This window comes from Fusarium fujikuroi, chromosome FFUJ_chr11 (genome assembly GCF_900079805.1).
Source record: "Fusarium fujikuroi IMI 58289 draft genome, chromosome FFUJ_chr11".
NCBI classification, from domain to species: Eukaryota; Fungi; Ascomycota; class Sordariomycetes; order Hypocreales; family Nectriaceae; genus Fusarium; species Fusarium fujikuroi.
In genome coordinates this window covers 621975-643332 of record NC_036632.1, presented here as the reverse complement: position 1 = coordinate 643332, position 21358 = coordinate 621975, and the positions used below count along the sequence as shown (strand labels likewise).

Here is a 21358-nt window from a genome sequence, read left to right as displayed (position 1 = left end):
CTAAGGTTTCCAAAATATGCACTTCCAGAACATGACACAAAGCGCTCGAATCTCTCACGATTCTCTTCAACAATGCTTGAATTGAAATAAGCTCAACACTAAACTCAGGGTCAGATCAGTATCATATGCGCTGTCCACCCTCTCCTAGGAAGGCCGCCGGGTCAAGATTCACAACCACTCCTCTGAGAGCAATGTCAACGAACAAGAGCACCTTCATACGAGCTTCCTTCAATCGTTGGCGCAGTGTGCTGAGTTGAACACACAGCGACAGGATGCGTACTGCTAGTCCCGAAAGCCTATTGTCAAAGCCCCTGATATTCTAGGAGTTTCTTCAGAGCCTACAACTCACAGCCATTCATGCCCAAGGGCGTGATAGAGCCACGTGTTGTGACAGGGAACTATAGCAATCGTCCAGCTTTCTCCAGTCTTTGACGAAGTCTGCTGAGTCGGGGCCAGTCCTGCTCAGGGGTGCGGCTGAGCCTAAGAGAGGTTGAGAGCGCTGTAACCTGCTGAACATGGTCCGATGGGCAAAAGAATACCCCATGTTCAGCTTCGACTAAGCGCTGTGCCAGTGTTACTGAGTCCTTCTCAGGGGATGGCCATGCTTTGGCGACGAAGTCGGACTCGCACAACCTTCACATGCTGTCGCCCAGACTTTATATAATGTCAGAGACATGAGCCAAATTGGGAGGAGACCATGATCGACAACATCTCAAGTTGATTGGCGTTACACAGTTCTTACTGACTGTTTGCTTAGTGTGCTTTAGTGGCAACACCGGGCCCCGGGAATCTCTCATCTAACCAGACGACCAAAGACTCGACCGAACTGTTCCGATATACTCCGATTCCCAAATTGTACCACGACGAAATAAAGACGTTGGGCTCCATGACGAGGATGGATGCAAGTCCTTTTGTTCGTCAATCGATTGCTTCCGATCGCGGAGGTTATGTTTGGGTAGCGCCCAACCGCCCGAACCGAGGTATCTGTACATCCTCTTTCATGCACCGCAGTTATCGACCACCTCTCACACAGTATTTGTTGGCAGGATTCATGCGGCTAAAAACGGTGTTCGAGCCCCGGAGACATAGAACACAGTACGGATGCGGAAGAGACAGACGAGAAGACACTTGGGGAAACAAAAAAGGATAGGAAAAATTGCGAGTTGGAAGTTTGGCGACCGGGTTCACCTGGATTTCTGAGAACGGGAGGGACTTTTTCGGCTTTATGAAATGAATTCGAGATGAGGATCAGATACTCTCTGGCTGAAACCGAGGGATCCTGTCAATCGTTTAATGGCAAAGGCCCCATGCTCCAAAGCTCCTTGAATGTTTTGACCTAGATCCTAAACTTCCCCATCACTTGCCTTAGTCCTCACTACATATGCACTAACCAATATCCTTGCATTTTGTCTTGCAGCCTTTTGTACAAGGCTTTACTTCATTGTCTGGAGAAACAAGAAGTCTAACCGCATGTGTAACCGCAAAGTGTTGATAGGTTATCCTGAAGCTAATCTCGTAATCACTGCTGCGGCGATTCAGAGATGTGAGGTGCTGGGCGATCCCAAATAACTGTGAATTGAAACGCGTACCAAGCTTTGTGACGAAAGCCAGCGAACTTGGGTGTACCTTATTATCCTTTCTGGGAACAGCATGACCACAAGAAACATCGATATACTCTGCATCAAAATCGCGATATACCGTGGCTATATTCTGTTTGGGGGTTGAAACCTGGTGCACTCCCTCTTCGTACTTGGGGTTTCTCATCCACAGGGCCTTTTTGTCGATGAGCCAGATGTTCTCAGGGGCGCCTTTGCTTCTGGTAGAGGCACGGTCAATGAGTAGTCTTGCTAGGTATCCCCGAGCAGAGTTCTCTTCTCTCAAGGTGTATAAGGAACTTGGGAGGTTAAGGGACCATTTATGATCATACTCGATGGCGACATTCTTGACGAAACGCCGTACGTTGGTTCCGGAAACATTATTCGGTATATATAACCGGGGAGAATAAGACTTTTCATATATAGACCGCCAGTTGTCTGCCCTGATAGCAAAGATATCCCGACTCGAGTAGACCATCATATGCCACCTTTCTTCATCTTCTCTGATCGTGAGAATCGCCGGGCGCACCGCGTCTTCTCCGCCTGGCCAGTTTTTGGAGCGTGAGTGTTTGCGTACAACTTCTCTCGACTCCTTACAGGCCCTCCATAGACCTCCATCTGTAAGGTAGGCAGATCGATTCGGCTGATGGTTTGGCCTCTCAAGATCGGGTTTTAGAGGCCAGTTGCAACTCAAGGGCATTACCTGGTCATCTCGGACGTTGACGTAATGTATGCCACGACCGCGTGACGTGGATGGAAGACAAGCAGCATTCCGAATTTGAAGGCGCAGTTCAACGGGCAGGTTGGTAAATGGATGAAAAGTAGACATATCCAAAATTCAACGTTCCCACCAAAATCACAGGTTGAGCATAATCAAGGGGTGAGGGATGGGCATTTATATAGGCAAGGATGTGATTTAACTTTCGACCAAGGTTCGAGAGACCCTCCCATTTAACGTAGTTGCTCATGTGAGTCATAGTTATAAACATGCCTTTAAACCTTATCCAGGTGCAACACTACAACAAGGTCCATCCAGATTCCTTGTAACCCGAACATTTACCCGGCTCCGGTAACAGGATGATCAGCCAATAGAGTCTTGTATGGCGTGCCTCTGGTATAAACCATTGATTACAGTTTGGCCTCGGGGCCTTGTGCCGCATCATAAAAAGGTTTTCCCAGGTTGAACATCAAGCATAGCCAAGGACTTTTTGTCATACGCCTGATTAATTCATCACACATCTTTACATCCTGTTCACAGGACTCTGGCTACAGCAGTCATGGCTACAGTGAGTTAGTGGTTCCATGAGATGATTGGTTGAGGTCTTTGCGAACGTGCATCTTGTGTTGCTGCCTCTCACTCCCGCTGCCACTGCCACTGCCACTGCCACTGCCACTGATGTTCCCGCTGTGAGTTCGAGATCGATTTGCTAACGAACATGGGCCACTTGTTGTTGTTTACGAAGACTCGGCCTTCGCCTTTAGCTCTCTTCTCTTTTCATCCTTCATCCTTCACTCTTCACCCCTCATTTCTTTTTCTCTCCTCTTCATCTATCAAACCTTCTTCAGCAGCATCTCATCTTAGCATTCATCTCATATCGAGACGAGGCTACAGAAGTCCCCAGGTGTGCTACGCTATCATCATCCTAGAACATATCTGACATACAGCAGTGACAATGGCGGAACCTTCACTCGGAGCTGCTCCCAAGCAGGATCTGCAGAGTACCTCGACTGCTAAGGCAACATCTCCGACCTTCCACGAATTCCGCCGCCTACCCCCGGAGTTGCGACTCAAGATCTGGAAGGAAGCTTGCCTGTCTCGCTCAACATCAGAGAAAGGACTTCATTATGTCACCGTCGACATCGTGGACACTACAGGCCAATGGAAGGAGAGCAACGTCGATCCCGTCACTTCTGACCCCAACATTGAGGGTCAAAATTACGACTACGAAGGCAGCGCGTATGCCACTCTCAGAGCGTTAGAGTGCCCGTGGGAGAAGACCGGCAGTTCGCAACCTCCCGCCAACCCCCCCAACAAGTCAGCCTATCTCTGGGACGCAGGTCTTTGGTCAGCCTGCAAAGAATCGCGGGAAGTCATCGAAAAGCACTTGAACGTTAAAGAGTGGCTTGCACATCGAGGACAGGGTCGCCCAAGAGGGCAGCCAGCTTGGTATAATGAAGCTTTCCCCTCGGCGATTGTACCCAAGACCAAGAATGACAATTGGTGCCCATTGGTCAAGCCGTATGGCGACATCTTTTGTATTGACACCTACAATCTCGATGCAGTCCCTGACAGCTTTCTTGAGATGATGCTATTGGCTCCTTGCCTCGGGACCAAGACCTTCACGGTCGTCGGAGCTTGGAACATCGGTTTCAAGTTCGAGCAAAGTTGGATGAACAACTTTCCCAACAAGTGGTCGGATCTCGTGGAGCAAGAAGATTCAGTCCGAAGTCGCCTAGCGTGGTCTCTGTCTTAGGATCAGGGGGCTGTTGGTGCTAGACCTTCGCTGTGGATCATTGACGACAACGTTCGCTGGGTTGCACGATCTCATCAACGATGTTCTACTGTGTGGCGCGACCTAGAAGACGAATATGTCGCCATCGGCTGGAACGATACTCGCAGCAACTTGGTTGATGGAACTCAGGGTGCTGTAGCCGATTTCATGACTGCCCTTGAACAACTCGCTGACAGGGAGGACTACTTGAGCGACTCACTCCTCCTGTCAATCCGACTTCTCGTTCGAAAGGACAATATGTTGCCGGGGTACATTTGACGGAGAATTCGAGTATGACAACGAACATGGAGAGTATGATGACGACGAGAGAGAGTACGGGAGGGATGATGGGGTCGACGACAGTGAAGAAGGAGATGAGTAATTTGATGCTGCTAAGCACCGTGGACATGGATATCAGAGAATGTCATGTATTTGAGTCTCACTCTAGTGAGCAACGGGAACAGCGTTTTGGGTGGGAAGGCTGAGGGGAATGTTCTGTACTCTATGGTAGTAGCGCACGAGATGTGATGAGATAGAGCAGATACCCAAGGGCAGAGTAATGATCTTTTGGCTTTGAGATCCTCACAATGGAGCGCAAAAGCCTTTTTTGCTAGTGGTGTCTATAACAACAATGGATGATAAGGCTAGCACTAACATTTTGTGATCATTTTATCAAAAGTAGAGGCAATCTTAATCTATAGGTCAAGCCACCGGAATCATTCAATGACATACAAGAAGCAACGCGAAAGGAGAAGCTTTATCTCATAGATCGCCGACTTTCAAGAGGTTTGGGGAACCCTAGTTGGTAAAAGTGTTCGGTATCGAGCACAACCTTGCCTCCTCCAAGTTTCAGAGTCCCATGTCAATGTCATCGTCCTCCTCTTCCTCCTCTTCCTCCTCTTCCGGTCCTGGTCCTGTACAAAGATCGATCAGCATGTCCCGATGAGCAAGGTATTGGACATCCGTTGCTATGTCGAACGCCTCTTCCCAGGACCCGAACCACACGTTGTCATACTCGCGTTCTTTATAGTCGGGGTGATCCTCTTTACAGGCTTCGCCAAGATCATCGAGAGTGTGTATGAATTTTTTTACGTTTTTAAAGACTCCATCAAAATCGTGGGTCCTGCGACAGTGACGGCATGAAAAGTAAGGCCAGGCTGGGACGTAGTCTTTATCGTGATCACGGTATGGATTTGGCGTACAGGCCAAACCGGGCTCAAGTGTCCATTGACCATTCTTCACGATGACCCAAATATCAGGTGTATCTGAATCATTGAGGAATCTGTTGTAAAGGAGACGTGACAGAAATCCGCGGGCAGAGGCCTCCGACATGAGATCATAGTAGCTTTTCGGAAGGTCTTGATTCCAAGATTCGTCAAACTCAAGTGCAACGTTCTTGATATCCGTAGGGTATGATCCATTAGGGCTGAAGTATGGGAGTAGTATTTGCCACTCCTGACCATGGTCGTCCGGAGTTTTCCAGGCCTTTGACTTGACGCAAAAGATATCGCGGGTCGGATTAACAGGAGAGGACCAGCCCTCTCCATTGCCACAAATACTAATTCTCGCGCAATCCAGGGCACCAACTCTTGAATATTGTATCATAACATCCCGGGACTCCTTGCAGGCTGTCCATAGTCCACCATTCCTCAAGCAGGCGGAGTTCTTGTCTCCATCAGCAAGACGCGCCGTGAGCGTGGGAGAGGAGGAGAGCATGCTTCCGGTAGAAATGGGTTCAACATCAATATAGTGTACCCCACGATCATCCGACGGGTAGGAGACACACGCTGTAATCCAAATCTGGAGCCGAAGCTCAGTTGGTAGCCTGGGGAATGGGTCGAATGAAGATGCCGCCATTTTGATCAGTTGTCTGCGATTGGAAGAGTTCGTAGCTGTTTGCAGTGGGAAGGCAGCGAAAGTGACAAGACATGGGCCTCGACCGTTGTTCAGAGAATTCTTCTTACGATTGAGAAGTAGGGGAGGAATAGAAGAGGGAAAGAGCCCTTTTATGGTGAAAGGGGAAGTTTATGATGGTGATAAAACACTCGAGGCGTGACTCTTGGCCGAAAGCTCATAATAGTCTTTGATTGCCAGCGAATGGTTGGCATTTTGAGTTCTATAGGTGAAAAGAGTTTCCGCCACCATCTATTGAACTCCTAAAGTATCAAGGTCTGTAGCTTCTGAAACTTTAAGTTGTGGAATGTAGTTTTCGTCTCTTCATGTCATTGAAGCTCTCTTATGCTCAACCAGAATTTAAAGCTTAATCTACGGTGTGACTCTACAGCTGGTTTAGCAGATCTTTCTTTGCTAGTGGTGTATGTTAACATCAACAAAGTTGATGGTGAAGTTCTGATACAGCGCTGGCGGAGTCTTGGAAGCATAAGTGGTGTTTGCATGAGCGTCAGATTTACGTTCTTGGGCTAGAGTACACATGGCTACAGTCTTATTCACATTAGATGTCAAGTTCACCAGATAAGTCACTTTTTTTGGCGCATCGTTCTCTTAATAACTTCAAGGAAAGCTACATTTCGGAGCTCCAATCTTTAAAATGGCTGTATTTCTGTCTCATCAGTATGGAGTGACGAGCGTAGGACTCAGGGAGAGAATCCTCGCGTGAGATCGAGTGCCTCTCATGGCCAAACAAAACCCGACTTGCAAAAGTCCCCAGTTTCCAGGTTGGTCTTGGATCCTCTACTTCTACATGAACCCCGAGTCCCAAATTTCGTCTCCAGTAGGCATTAGCAACGGAAATCTCATATTAACTTGCGGTCCCACACAATCCTAGATTTTCTTGTCCAAACAAGCGATATATCGGATGCAATCACTTGATTTATAGTCTGGTCGTATCCATTGCCAGTCAACTCGGTGATCGTGCTTGGTATTGGGACGATCCGGCTCACAGACCTCGCAAAGCTCCTCGAGCTTGTCTATGAAGCTTCTGACATTTGCAAAAGCTCCATCGGTCTCGTGCCAATCTTTACACCGAAAACATCTATAGTACGGCTGCACTAGGGCATAATCTGTGTCGTAGTCCTTGCAAGACGAGCTCTCCCTAAAGTGATCCTTGGGAAGGTAGCCTGTCCAATGACCAGACTGTTCAATCAGGTAGACGTTAGGCTCAGTAGCGTACTTGAAGAACGCGCCGTAGAAAAACCGTGAGAAGAATCCTCGGGCAAAGTTTTCAGATGCCAAATCGTAGTAGTTTCCTGGAAGATCCATGTTCCAGGTCTGGTCGAATTCGAACGCTATTCTCTTGATGTAGATGTTCTGGGGTCCTGTAGGGCTCAAGTGTGGGATGGCCACCCGCCATTGCTTATTGTTTTCATCAATGGCTTTCCATTTCCAGCTTTTCGACTTGATACAAAAGACATCCTTCGTTGGACTGACAGGAGCATCCCAAACCTCTTCATTGTCGTGCATGTGGAGTCTCGCAGGGGGCAGGGACATATTGCCATAGGGATACTTGAGCCAGTATTTTGAGACAGCCTCCCGTGATTCTGTGCAGGCTGTCTATAGCGCGTGTGCCAAGCAGCCCGATTTGTCATCTCCTTCGGCAATATCCACCGTGGATCTGTGATATGCTAAGAGCGTATTGCTGCCAGCACTAGGCTCAACATCAATGTAATGCATCCTAGATTTGTGACGATCGTAGAAGATGTATGAAAGACATGCTGCGTCCCAGATTTGCAGCCGAAGCTCAACGGGCAGTCTTGGGAATGGATGAAAGAAACAGGCCATGTTGGTAAGGTGTCTGGGATTTGGAGAGTTGTAGCGCTGTTGGATAGGACAATGGTTGGCTTGACAAGAGATGAGTCTAGTGATCTGTGTAGAGTCTACAGAAGGTTATCCAAGAAGAGGAGCGAAACAGAAGCTGAAAGGGAGCCACTTTATAGTTAATCGAAATCCTTGGACTTTGGTGAGAGGCTGCTTAGTGACTCGATGCCGAAAACTTAAAGCCATATTTTACCAATTTATAGCGAATTATTTATGCTTTGAAGTGTTGTAAGCGAAATAAGTTTTATGGTACAACTTGATAAACCTCCACGCCGCGGATTCATCGGCTTTAGAAAGTTCAAATCTAGCAAAAGGGATCTATCTCACTTCTCAATGATACAGGCAACGGCCTCTCTATAACCCAGAGGACTCAGAAGTTTGATCAGCCGTGTTACTCAACAATCTCGCGGGTAAGGTCTCCCCTATCAATGACTGGTCGTTCTTCCCGATAAGTCAGACCGGAAGAAAGCCACAGTCATCGGTTCAGCTGGTTCAGTCAATTGATAGTGGGAACCAGCATTGATGTCAAGCAGGTAGTTCTAGCAAACCTTATGCCCAGTCACTCGGAGACCGAGAAGATACGCCGGTGATGATGTAGTGAAGCAATGGCACTCCTCGGGCTAATAATAAGGCGGAGTAATTCATTGCCGCTTGAAAAACTATTATATTAGTAACAGCAGTCACGATACCCTCCATATACCAATATCGTAGTCGTATTCATCCCTGTTCATCACATGCATCACCGTAGCATTGGTCAGTGACCATCCCGCCTTACGTAGCATCTCCACCGATCAAACAAACTCAAAAACCGATTCCTCAGCTTTCTCACAGTCGGATATACAAAATCTGACATATTTCCGACGCTAATCGCGATAATCTCCCATCTCGGATCTGGAATCTACATTAATAATGGCGAAAATGCTGTGGTGGAGACCTGACAGCGATGGTTGCTGCGTTATTGGCTCGGAAGTACGGATCCTCGGATATACACAATCTTTCGGACTTGCTCGCCGCATTTTATATACCTTGTCGTCATCCCTTGATAACGATGTTCTGGACAGATCAGACTTTCAGCATTATCGACAATGATGACTGAAACAGAAAAAGGTGAGTTTGTGCTGCTTGTGCTACGGATTGGGCGCTAATTTGGTGCAGAGCAGGGTTTTATGCCCGATCCCGAGACGGACGCGCCGTCGGATAACAACACGCTCACAGGGCCCGACGAGGAAGCCATCTCAAGAACAAAGTCCAACGTCTCAATAGCTGAGACATTCTCGCTCCCGCACGAGATCCTCTTCGTGGCGATCATCTGCATGGCGCAGTTCATGACACAAGCCGCGCTCGGAAACTGCCTCAACATCATCCACATCATAGGCGACTCATTCAACCTCACTAACCCCGCGGAGCTAAGCTGGCTCATCGCCGGCTTCTCCCTCACAGTCGGAACCTTCATCCTCTTCTCTGGCCGTCTCGGCGACATCTTTGGCTACAAGCGCCTCTTCCTCATTGGTTTCGTCTGGTTCGCTGTCTGGTCCATGATCTGCGGGCTGGCAAATTACTCCAACCATGTGCTATTCATCTTTGCGCGCGTGTTTCAGGGCATTGGACCTGCGCTGGTGATGCCGAATGGTCTGGCTATCTTGGGCGCTTCGTACAAGCCTGGTGGGCGAAAGGCTGTTGCGTTTGCGCTCTTTGGAGCTTGTGCACCTGGTGGGTGTGTTTTTGGCGCGCTGTTTGCTGGACTTTTTGTTCATGGGAATCCAGCCTGGTGGCCTTGGACTTACTACTCTTTCGCGCTGGGACTGGCATTCATTGCGCTGATGGCGTACTTTATCATTCCCGACCCTCCTCACAAGCTTTCGTCTGCCGATATGAGCTGGGGCGACATCCTTGGTCAGCTTGACCTTCTTGGCGCCATCACTGGTATCACCGCCCTGGTCCTCTTCAACTTTGCCTGGAACCAAGCTCCCATCGACGGCTGGGACAAGCCATATGTATTCGTTCTTCTTATCGTCGGAGTGCTTCTGGTTCCCGTCTTCTTCTACGTCGAATTGCGCGTCGCGTCGCATCCTCTCATTCCCTTCGATGCTCTGACTAGTGACGTCGCCTACATCCTGGGGTGCATCGTCTGCGGCTGGGCTACTTTCGGTATCTGGGTGTACTACACTTGGCAATTCTTCCAGATGCTTCGCGGCTCCTCACCTCTTCTTACGAGTGCTTGGATGAGCCCGGTTGCTATCTCTGGAGCGTGCGCCTCACTGATCACCGCATGGCTTCTTCATGTGTCGCACCCTGCTTTGGTCATGCTGCTTGCTCTCACCGCTTTCACAACTGGTACGATTTTGATGATGACAGCACCTGTCGAGCAGTCTTACTGGTACCAATCTTTCTTTGGTCTCGTCATCATGACTTTCGGTATGGACATGTCGTTCCCCGCTGCGACTCTGATCCTCTCCAACTCCGTGAAGCGAGAGCACCAAGGCATTGCAGCAAGCTTGGTCAGCACGATCGTGAACTACAGTATCAGCCTGGGCCTCGGATTTGCTGCTACGGTGGAGGTCAACGTCACAAACGGTGGAGAGTCAAAGCACGAGTTATTGATTGGTTATAGATCTGCCTTCTACATGGCTGTTGGTTTCGCGGGGCTGGGACTCGGTATCAGCATCATCTACTTCCTCAAAACAAAGTGGTATCAGAGGAAGGGGAAGCAATGAGGAGGGAAGTTATAGATTGGCTGTTTTATGGACGCATGTTCGCGGATAGAAATTGATAGATTATGACTTTATAGACACGGCCTAGGCCTCATGATAGAATTCATCTCACGTCAAGAGCATTCATTAGACAAGGCATTAGTCGCGGTGTCACAATGTTCACGAGAGCCTGGCTGGTCTCGCCCGTGTCATGGTTCAGACCCGGGGGGCGGCAACTGGTTTGCGCCAGTGATAGGAGCCCCTGCAAAGACGGCGCGGCGCGTTCTGTCTCGTTCAACTCAATGACGAATGCTCACCCGAACATCACCTTACCTATTCGAACAACAGATTGATAGAGTTCTCCCGCGCCCGATTGACCACATACCAATTTGACTCCCCGCTTACCCTCCAATGCTACGCAAGCAGCCCCCGTAAGCTCTGCTGAATGGTGTCGTCATAGGGCTGATGGCCTGCCGAATGCGAAGTGGACCTCGAAATGCGAGCCAATCATCAACTTCTCGATCGCCAACCGTTGATGGCTGCGGAATCAATCGGCGCTAGGACAAAATCCCCCTGAACGTGTCGTTTTGCGAGTGCGATAATCAAGTGCGTAATACAATCATTCCTCCGATTGCTATTTCCATCTTCTTCTGTACCATCGTTGCGTTTGTGATAAGATGCATCGCTCACGTTCGCATCGTCAGTGTTTTTGTGCAAAGGCAGTGAGTGGGGTAGGGAGTCCCTGAATTGACAGAGGGAAAAGACTGGCTTTTCATGGAACATTGGAGGAATTGTGCAATTTACCAATAATTGCCCTAGATTCGTGATCATTGTCAAGACGAAAGAGCTTCTGTGAATAAGCCAGGCTCTCTTCTATCTCATCTTGTCGCATTCGATCTTGGTTGATGGCAAAGTCAAGCTTTCGTCAGAAACCCACTAATCCCCTTTTGGTAACAGACTCGCATGGATCCGAGTGCGAAGACACGGGCACTAACTAAGACTGCAGCCTCAAAACAATGCGAGATGCGAGATAGAGCAGTGGCACAATAATATATATATCTGTGTTCAGTCGCTTCAAGGACGTATTCTACATCGCTACTCAAGCACTCCATCAACTAGCATTTTTATACAAACAAATACTCTTATCCTTCAGCGACATTAACCCCTTGCTCGCCTGCCAATCCAACAACCAATCCAACCAAAACATGCCTACTCAGCGCTTCAGAGCAATCATCGTCGGAGGCGGTCCAGTTGGCCTCACAGCCGCTCATGCGCTCTCCCGCGCAAATATCGACTTCATTCTTCTTGAACGTCGATCAAGCGCAGTCATTGACGCTGGCTCCAATCTCGTCCTCAACCCCATGGGCCTTCGCGCTCTCGATCAACTCGGTCTCGCGGCTCCTCTTGAGCAGGTCAGCTCTCCCCTTGGCCTGATCAACCGCCAAGACCATCAGGGCCGCGATATCGGAGATGCGTACTGGTTCATCCTGTTTAACAAACTGTGAGTTTTACCCCCTCTCCTGAGACTCCCCTCAACTAACGAGCCCAGGCTTGGAACATTCCCTCGTGTAGTCAGCCGCCACGACCTCACCAAAGTCCTCTACGGCTCTTTCACTCCTCTCCAGAAGAGTCAGATCCTCACCGACAAGAGAGTCGCCGACATCATCCCCAGCGAAACCGGCGTTCAAGTCTCCTGCGACGATGGAACATCCTACGAGGGATCCATCGTCATCGGGGCAGATGGCGCTCACAGTTTCGTCCGCAACAAGATGCGCTCTCTTGCCGAAGACGCAGGCTCCGATGATGTTAACGACGAGAAACCCTTCCTGACCACATTCCGAGCGCTCTGGTTGCGCATGCCTACCAAGTTCGCGGGCATCGAGCCTGGCACAACTTGCGAAACTCACGGTCCTGGTGCGGCAACCCAGCTCTTCGCTGGTGAGGATTCTTCCGTCATGGGTCTGTATGAGAAGTTGGATACGCCTACTCGCGATCGAATCCGATACACAGAGCAGGATCAGGTCGATCTCGTTGAGCGATGGGGACACATCCCTCTTGCGCCCGGAGGCAAACTCACCCTCAAAGATGCCTTCAACGCTCGCACTCAGTCTGGCCTCGTCAGTCTCGAAGAAGGCGTCGTCAACCACTGGAGCTGGGGCGGTCGTGTCGTTCTCGCAGGTGACTCGGCTCACAAGTTCACCCCCAGCACAGGCGCCGGTTGCAACAACGGTCTCATCGACGTCGTCGCCCTGGTCAACCAGCTCTACGCTCTTCATCAGAAGTCACCCGCCCCAACTCATGCTCAACTCGCTACCGCCTTCCAGTCGTACCAAGCTTCACGCATGGATCCCGTTGTTGAAGCTTGCCGTGGCTCGGGCCAGGCGACTTCCAGCGCCACTTGGCAGACTGGCGTGTTCAAGTTCATCGACAAGCATATCATTGGCATTACAGCCATTCAGAACATGCTGTTTGGACTGGGTGCACCCAAGATGGCGCAGTCGCCTAAGTTGACCTTCATCAAGGGGCCGGAGAGACACGTTGACAAGATTGCTTGGGCGGAGCCGCAGGAGAACAAGGTTTACTGATAGAATGTGGATTCGGAATGGTTTCTTTAGGTTGTTTGTAACTGCTTTTAGATGATTTAGCGAGGCGTGCTAGACGGTAGACTTAATGATCAATCTCATATCTTGAATGAATGCAATGGCACTTTCGTGTGAACAGTGTGACATCATGCTCAGCGTCAAGAACCGAAGCTAAAGATCTAGCATCCTGATGGCCTCGACTCTCAAGCTCACAAAGTGGAAGTCCATTGGCGAAATCGCTGACTCGTCAATTACGCCTTGCGACAGCATCTGAATATCGCATGCCACGCGTGCCCATGCGCCGTCGAATCTTGTCGAATGATAACGTGAGATGCTGCTTAACATTGTCGCAGGCGCGTGAGACGGAAAGAATGAAAATTAGTCAAAGGCGCAAACGTTAAGGAACACAAACGCCAACGGCTCATTCGAGACGACGCCTCCAATAACGTCGTTGATCTCCGCAGATTGATAATCTAATTCAGCTAAGCCAGTAACTGATCCAGCATCATCGCCACTGTAAACTGACGTGATCTGTTAGTGTTACAACACGCTTGACAGCCCCGCAAACGTCATCGGCACAACCGAGCTTACAAATTTCATGACGATGACAAATGAATGACAGTGGGATACCAACAAAGAAAAGACGGAGTTTTTACGCAAGATCCCGAATTCAACTACCGGTAATTGGATATAAGAAACCGCCGTAGTTCGATTCGACTTCCCCATCTTCAAAGCTTAAACCTGCATGTCACGGCTTCTCAGAACAAGACCCATTCTCAAACAGCTCGTCAACCCCGCTCAACTCAGACCTTTCCACTTCACAACCACCAAAATGACAACCGGGCTCTTCAACTATATCGATCCGACATCGAGTCTCGATGACAACGGAAAAAGGGTCAAGCCTTGGGCTAAAGTCGACGTGGACCAAACTTCTTTCGAGCGCAGCCAGCACAAGCGCGACGTTGTGGACATCCGCAACGCCGCTAGCATTACCGCTTTCGGCGTGGACGTCTCTGGCTTCGATGTCTTCAAGTCCCCCGCCAAAGAGACCGAGTTCACTGACGACGCGGCTGTGAGGAACGGATACTATGGCGAAGTCGAAGCGCTACTCAAAGAGAGGATTCCTGAGATCAAAAAGGTTGTTATCTTTGATCATACCATCCGCAGAAGGGAGAAGTCGAGTCCCAGGCAGCCTGTGCAACAAGTCCATGTTGATCAAACCCCCGGCGCTGCTGAAGCTCGCGTGAGACGACACACCGATCCTTCAGAGACGGAAGAGCTTCTCAAGGGAAGATACCAAATCATCAACGTCTGGCGACCAATTGGCCATCCGGCAACAGACTTCCCCCTCGCAGTCGTGGACTATCGCACCACCAAACCTGAAGACATGATCAAAGTTGATCTTCTATACCCCAAGCGCGAGGACAACGACGACGATGACCGTGGAAAGGAGGTGCTTCCTGATGCATCGACACTTCGCTCAACGGAGGGTTATCAGATCAAGGGCGAGACATATTCCGTTGCCCCGAATGACGGCCACAAGTTTTACTACGCCAAGGACATGACGCCTGAGGAGGTCATGCTTATCAAATGCTTTGATTCGAAGAGTGAGGTTCACGAGGGCGGTCAGCATGGGCTGGCGGGATATACGCCTCACACTGCGTTTGTCGATCCTGCTACGCCGGCGGATGCGAAGGGACGGCAGAGTATTGAGGTTAGATGCTTGGTATTTTACTAGAAACAGCAGTGGATGGTTGGGACCCAGAAATTATACGTAGCTTTATTTATTAATGACCATCATGAGATTTTTAACTAAACTGTTGGCTCAAGTCAGTTACATTATGGACAACATACAGTTTGGTGATGGGACAATTGTGAATAGCATCTCTTGCTTCGCGAAGATCTGACTTTCTTTCTTTTGTACTAGCTATCAGGTACAAACTGAGAGCCAATAGTTCCAGACTTCGACGCTCGCTTCCGTTGTGCATTCCCTATCTCAATCTCTCTTCCCTGGCAGGTTTTGGAGTCCCTCTTCTTGTAGACGTGCTTCGTTGGTCGTGGTTAGGGAGTAAATCCGTCGAAACACTTCAAGTTCCAAAAGCCTGCCCCTGCTCCCCAACAGCTTCGCTAATTCTTAGACTCAGATGCCTCTTGGACTTCCTTGTCGTCTTCGCTGTCATGCTCGACTTCACAGTCGTTGCCTTTTGCCAATTCGTCCAGTTCATCAACTCGATCCTCGATTTGACCTCGAGCGGGTTCCTTTTCGTGGCGAACGAGAACTTTGACAAACTCAGTCATATCGAAACCTGGATCGAGCTGACATATCTCACATATTTCGTCATGGGTACAGTCCTCGCAAAAAGCAACCGTCCGAAGTGCCCAAACACGCCAGAGAAATTGTAGCATGGCTGAAGCCTCTGCTGGCTTACCCGGAAAGAAGCCGAAGTATTCATTATCAACTTCCACGTATGCATTGTCGCAATCATGAAAGACTATATCGTCTTTCGTCCCCCAGTGTGGCACCCTACGGGCAGCCTTCTTGAGAAGATAGATACACGGTGCATCACCACGGCTATTATTGCCGGTATTAGCCCAAGTCGCAAAAAGGTCTCGCGGGGAGTCTTCCTCCGTGAGTTCGTTCCAGCTCTCAGGGAAATCATGGAGCCAACTGGTGTGAAAATCAAAGACAAGATTGAACGAGTGCAGTAGGACGCTTTCCTGGCCATTGGGACAAGGAACATGAAGTCGAGGAGCCTGAATAGTGACTGGTAAATCCCCTCTACCGAGGCTCTTGATGCAAAATAGGTCTCGGGTGGGCATGACCATAAAGCGCTCTGCATGTTTTTTGTGGCGATAAAGAAGACAGGTAGGAGGAAAGGGCTCAGGCTCATGAGCTGAGCTTTCAAGACCTGGTCGCTCCTCATACGGTTCCTCGTCGTCTTCCAATTCTTCATGCCACGGCTTCCAGGGGTATGGTTGACAAGCCTTACTGAGGCACTCATCCAAGTCGGGGAGGTCGAGGTCTTTGTCCTGAATATCACGCCAGATGTTTAGTTTGAAGTGCCTTGAGATAACCTCCCTTGACTCTCTGCAAGCTTTCCAAAGACCAGCGTCCCACATATAGGCAGATCTATTTGCGCGTCCGGCAACCCCTGGTCATTGGGCGTGGTCGGGAAATCGGGATGGAGTGCCTTCATCTCCGTTGCTGCCATCTCCGTGGTCACTTCCCCAGATATCTCGTTACCCCCAATGGATTCCAGATTGATGTAGTGGAGGCCGCGTTTGGTGGCTGCGTAAGGGAAACAAGATGCCTTCCAGATCTTGAGTCGAAGTTCTGTTGCGAGGTATGAGAATGAGTGGAAAGTTGTGGGAGGTATTTCTTCGGCGGACAGGGTTGGCATCTCTTTCGTTTGCTTGAGCCCAACACCGTGATCAGGATCTTCGACAACCATGGGTTGCGTCATGATAGCTGTGCGCTGTTACTTATGATATGAGTGCAATCGTTCAGTATATGTCTTACCAGTGCACTTGATGAGTCTTGGTAGAATAATTCAGAGGATATGGTAGAATGGAAATGTGCTGGATGGGGATTGGCAAAAGTCGAAAGTCGAAAGTTGAAGTTTGAGGAGCGATGAAGGGTGAAGAGCAGGGTTTTGTGGAGTGAAGGCCTTTACTTGATGAACAGTACCACGGGATGGATTTGCTCTGGCAGTGGCAGCGGCCAGTGTTTGCTGAGCAGCAAGGCGACTCACACAGGGAATGGGGAACAATAGGTTGGGCGGTGCCAGTGCTAGAGTTACACTTGCACATCATGACAGTCAATGAACAAGCAATTTCTAAGTTATGTGTTCTGAAACAAGCTTTGAATCAATATTCTTAACTACAAATAGCGTATCTAGTTGAGAACTTCAATGGCTAACCAATCTTGAAAAAGCAACAATTGGGGAAGGATGTGATAGCCAGGCCCTCCAGTGTTCTCACAGATAAAGTCTATGTGAATAAAGGCTACGGAGAAGATGTATGACTCGTGAATCACACACAAATCAGGGCCATTGTGAAAAGAAAACAGCTTGTTTGGATAATTCGTGCTTCAGATCATCTTGATGGGATGCTCAAAAAGCTACAAAACTTTAGTAAAACGTCATGAACTGACTCGAAATGACTCGAAAATCTACTGGATATTGCGTCATTAGTTCATAACGCTATGTAAATCTAGCAACATTCAATCGCCAAAAGTATGACTTGGAGAGAAAACATTTGACAATCAGCGGTGGATGGTTCTGTTGGCGTTGCTAGGAAGAGTCATTGTCTCTCCACACACACTGCCTGTGAAACTATCAATTGCTAAGTCCTTGAAGTGAATTGGACCTCCAAACAGCTCTCGTTCTTGATTGGCTTGTCTTCCCTCAGACAGACGATCCTTGTGGCACTGTTATCGTCACTGTTCTACCACTGCGAGATGTAAACAGACGGCAATGGTTTGTTTATACCCGCAAGGCTAATGACCCAAATCCATTCCTTTTCTCTTCCCTTCTGCATCCTTTCCTCTCCCAACTTCACTCTTTTTCAAAATACCTTTATCACAATCACATCAGTTCACGAGATGTCTGCAACAACCTTCCACCCGTTTCCCGATCTGCCCATGGAAATCAAGCTCCAAATCTTGATGACAGCTTGTACCGAATCCACTTTCCCCGGGCATCTCTCCCCCGATCAAGGAGGGCTGCATTATGTCAACATCGACACCATCAGGACTGGAGGGGGAGACCTACTCACTCTCCGAGTTCTTGACAAGCAAGATCTCAACGACGATGTAGGAATCTCTAACAAGTCAGAGTACATGAGAAATGGCGGCCTCTGGGGGGCATGCAAGCTGTCACGGGCAATAATTACTGTCAAGACCATCTTCATGCGTCACAAGCTTATTGACGCCCACCAGCACGACGTTGGAAGTCTCGCCATTCTGCCAAGTCGAAACAGCGACGAGGCACACGGGTACATACATGGTTTATCCCCAGCAGGATATATTCTGCATTCGAACAGGGGACTGGAAATCCCTCCCTGAGAGCTTCGAACAGTGCAATACGGGCCTCCCCTCTTTTGATCCCCTCTCTTCCGCCATCATTCCGACGCCCACTCTTGCCGTTGAGTTTGATTCTAGCTGGATTGTTGACCTCCCCAAGACACTTGATGAACTAAAGGCTGAGAATTCTGCTCGTGGTCTGGTGGCCACTTGGATGGAAGGCGTAGCCAGCGGCTGGGTCCAAACACCTCAGCTCTACCTGATCGACAAGGGCACACTTTTTGTTTCGCAAACTCCCGGCTACAGTCCCGTCTATCACGACTGCGACGGAAAGTACATCCGTATGTACGAGGAGTGGTGCGGTGATGCCATCTCTGCATTCATTCATGCTCTCGATGAGCTTCTCTCTCTGGACAAGTATGGCGACTTGTACAAAGAGAATAGCCCAGACAGCTGGGATGAGGATGCCGAAGAATGGCTGGAATTTGACATATTCAGCAACATCAAAGTACTTGCCCGTTTCGAGTACGCAGATCACAAGGAAGTCAGTTGGACAGCTGTTTGCAACGACCTCTACAACGATGATGTCAGGGGCTCTGAACACGCCGTCACCTCGTACGGTCGCGTGTATGACCTAACCTACGATGACGACGTCGGATACTGCGTCGGAGAGTTCGGTAACCCCCGCGTATTGTCTTCCTCTGACGACGACGACGAAAGCGGCAGCGATGACGATCTGGGTCGTGTTGAGTACGTGAAGCTCTTCTAGATGGAGTTGAGGGGTGGATGCCAAAGCATGGGAAAGAGTACCTAGATATGGTAATCTCCAGTCGATAGATCAAGAATGAACACAAATTGGCTGTCTCGGATTATTTTAATTCCCCATCTGTATCTCCGTGCTGCAAATCAATCCACCATTGGCATCAAACATCATGAAATATCAATCAGCTTTGACAGGATCCTCCTTAACCTTTCACAAAAGCGCGGCTCCGGATTGACATGTCACATAACATAATAAGATATGTGCAAAGATCTTGGGTTGTATTAGACCTGGATACTTGTTATTCCGCATCTGTTTGCAAATGTGTTCCTGAAGCAAGCCAGATACCCTCCATCGAATATTCGTTGTTATCTTTCCCTTGTGTCGTCAAGGTGGATAACTGCACCCCATTCTACGGCTCTACCACTCCAGACTTGACAGCCCATGGATCAAGTATCAAAGCAATAAAGGATTCTGAACTACTCGATGGAGTCATTCCAATCTCCTCTGCCAGTCTGTGAGAAAACTTTACCGTTATCCAGGGTGAAGAGAACTCAAGACTTAGAAAGCACGAAGATGTTAGGATAAACTTAGTGAAGAATCCACTAAATTTAGTAAAATGTTCTCTGAACTTAGGCTAGAATACCTAAATACTTTTCTCACTTAGGGTCAAGATCTTGAGCTTTCCTGCATCCTACTTATCCGTAAATACTCATGCTTACCCTGTATGAGGTGGTGATGGTGGGTTACGGCCCCGCATTTTATGGTTCTGCCACCGCAGACCGATTTTGCCACTCCAATTGGTCTGGTCCCTTACCGTCGTCAACTCCCCCACGTAAATTTCCATCCCCACCAACTCTTCCTATCCATTATCGAACCATCATGGCCAAGACAAAGTCCAAGAAGCGCAAACAAGCGCAAGCTCAAGCTCAATCCGATAACCCTCGAAAGATCGCAAAGACCACTTCCCCTTCTATCCCAACACCTCCTCCCGATGGCACGACCACGCACTTCGAGCCCAAGAACCTCCATACCGTTGTGTCCGAAGAAGAGCTCGAGATTACCATCGACACCCTCAATTCTCTCGCCCAGTACCCTGGCTTGATCAAGTCAAAGCTCTGCAAGGACCTGAGAGTTGCTGTTTACGACTTCAGACAAGCTTGCACGACGGGTGTCAACAATGCCGCTGGCGCGAACCTCACGGCGCAGGTCACTGCTGCTCTTGCCGATCGGAAATACACAGAAGCTCGAATTCTTCTCGCGGAGATGAAGATTCGTGGTGAACAGCCTAAGCTTGGTGCTCTTTGTCGATGGGTGCGAGATCTTGATGTCATCAGTGGCCTCTCGACGATTCCCGATCAGCAAGGTCTTGTCAAGCGCTCTGAGAGGGAAGAGACACTCATCAAAGTCATTGATGCGGTGCTTCGAGTTTGCGGCCACGAGGACCGAAACCCCAATGCCATCATCCAGCCCTCATCAATTGCTCTTCAAGAGATCTGGGATCTTCGTCCCGACACTCCAACCGAGCAAGTCTACGCCTCGGTCCTCGATGGAAGTCTCGTAGCTTCTGCGCCCGAGTCTCTCAAGAAGAACATTCGCATCATCGAAACAACGCCTGGCCCCGAGCGCAAGCCGCCGAACCATCACGATGCCATACTTTATGCCTCGACACCCGAAGCTGTCCCCCTGTCGACAACACCCCCACCTACAACACATCGACCGCATCCTGTCGTGCAAGGTCTAAGCGTCGCCACCAATGTTCTCTATCCCGAAGAGTGCAAGGCTATCATTGCGGCAGGCGAATACGTCAATTTCGTGCCCGATGCGCCACTTCGAGAAGACGGTGACATCAGTATTCTGGCGCACAACTTCTACTGGGTTGTCGACAAGATGTTCCACGACACGCTATGGTCTCGCATCCAACCATTTGTGCCGGTGTCAATGAACGGGCGTTTAGCTCGCGGTATCAACCGCCGCTTCCGAGTGTATCGATAGTAGGTTCTCAGATCCTTGATGTCAATCCCACCACTAACATCCCATAGCGTCCCAGGAGCGGAGTATCGAGCACACATCGACGGCGCTTGGCCCCCGAGCGGTATTACGAAGGACGACAAATACGTATACGACGACTCGCCGGCCGAGAAGAAGCAGAGTTCGCTGTTCACATTCCTGATCTATCTCAACCAAGATTTTGAGGGTGGCGAAACCACATACTTCCTCCCGGCTGCACGAGAAGGAATCCTGAATGCATACCCCGTCCGTCCAGTCATGGGCGGCGCGGCCATCTTCCCTCACGGCGAGATCAACGCGACGTTGCATGAAGGCACCGGTGTGCGAAAGGGAGCAAAGTACGTCATCCGAACCGAGATCGAGTACGATGTCGAATCGACGGAAGAAGTAAAGATCTGAATGGAGCGCAAGGTTTCGGGTACAAACAAATTG

At 49.4% G+C, this 21358-nt stretch overlaps 10 protein-coding genes; 6 read left to right on the top strand and 4 right to left on the bottom strand.

Annotated features, from left to right (window-relative positions):
* Positions 1-1386: 1386 nt before the first annotated feature.
* On the bottom strand, positions 1387-2424 carry FFUJ_11464 (related to tetracycline resistance proteins; the record flags this gene model as incomplete). Its single annotated transcript, XM_023570366.1, has 1 exon — positions 1387-2424. The coding sequence occupies one exon, from the start codon at positions 2422-2424 to the stop codon at positions 1387-1389; it is 1038 nt and encodes a 345-aa protein (XP_023437489.1).
* An 844-nt stretch (positions 2425-3268) lies between these two features.
* Positions 3269-4366, top strand: FFUJ_11463 (related to tetracycline resistance proteins; the record flags this gene model as incomplete). XM_023570365.1 has 2 exons in its annotated part: positions 3269-4018; positions 4076-4366. The coding sequence occupies 2 exons, from the start codon at positions 3269-3271 to the stop codon at positions 4364-4366; spliced, it is 1041 nt and encodes a 346-aa protein (XP_023437488.1).
* Positions 4367-4936: 570 nt separating this feature from the next.
* Positions 4937-5944, bottom strand: FFUJ_11462 (uncharacterized protein; the record flags this gene model as incomplete). The annotated part of the gene is made up of 1 exon (XM_023570364.1): positions 4937-5944. One exon carries the CDS (start codon positions 5942-5944, stop codon positions 4937-4939), a length of 1008 nt encoding a protein of 335 aa, XP_023437487.1.
* Positions 5945-6868: 924 nt separating this feature from the next.
* FFUJ_11461 (uncharacterized protein) lies at positions 6869-7825 on the bottom strand (the record flags this gene model as incomplete). XM_023570362.1 has 2 exons in its annotated part: positions 6869-7597; positions 7652-7825. The coding sequence occupies 2 exons, from the start codon at positions 7823-7825 to the stop codon at positions 6869-6871; spliced, it is 903 nt and encodes a 300-aa protein (XP_023437486.1).
* A 1124-nt stretch (positions 7826-8949) lies between these two features.
* FFUJ_11460 (related to aminotriazole resistance protein) lies at positions 8950-10575 on the top strand (the record flags this gene model as incomplete). XM_023570361.1 has 2 exons in its annotated part: positions 8950-8968; positions 9017-10575. The coding sequence occupies 2 exons, from the start codon at positions 8950-8952 to the stop codon at positions 10573-10575; spliced, it is 1578 nt and encodes a 525-aa protein (XP_023437485.1).
* Positions 10576-11756: 1181 nt separating this feature from the next.
* Positions 11757-13136, top strand: FFUJ_11459 (related to hydroxylase; the record flags this gene model as incomplete). XM_023570360.1 has 2 exons in its annotated part: positions 11757-12052; positions 12101-13136. 2 exons carry the CDS (start codon positions 11757-11759, stop codon positions 13134-13136), a joined length of 1332 nt encoding a protein of 443 aa, XP_023437484.1.
* An 829-nt stretch (positions 13137-13965) lies between these two features.
* Positions 13966-14871, top strand: FFUJ_11458 (related to 7alpha-cephem-methoxylase P8 chain; the record flags this gene model as incomplete). The annotated part of the gene is made up of 1 exon (XM_023570359.1): positions 13966-14871. One exon carries the CDS (start codon positions 13966-13968, stop codon positions 14869-14871), a length of 906 nt encoding a protein of 301 aa, XP_023437483.1.
* A 389-nt stretch (positions 14872-15260) lies between these two features.
* Positions 15261-16597, bottom strand: FFUJ_11457 (uncharacterized protein; the record flags this gene model as incomplete). XM_023570358.1 has 2 exons in its annotated part: positions 15261-16156; positions 16219-16597. 2 exons carry the CDS (start codon positions 16595-16597, stop codon positions 15261-15263), a joined length of 1275 nt encoding a protein of 424 aa, XP_023437482.1.
* A 1139-nt stretch (positions 16598-17736) lies between these two features.
* Positions 17737-18925, top strand: FFUJ_11456 (uncharacterized protein; the record flags this gene model as incomplete). XM_023570357.1 has 2 exons in its annotated part: positions 17737-18139; positions 18177-18925. 2 exons carry the CDS (start codon positions 17737-17739, stop codon positions 18923-18925), a joined length of 1152 nt encoding a protein of 383 aa, XP_023437481.1.
* An 873-nt stretch (positions 18926-19798) lies between these two features.
* Positions 19799-21325, top strand: FFUJ_11455 (uncharacterized protein; the record flags this gene model as incomplete). XM_023570356.1 has 2 exons in its annotated part: positions 19799-20910; positions 20959-21325. 2 exons carry the CDS (start codon positions 19799-19801, stop codon positions 21323-21325), a joined length of 1479 nt encoding a protein of 492 aa, XP_023437480.1.
* Between the last annotated feature and the right edge of the window lie 33 nt (positions 21326-21358).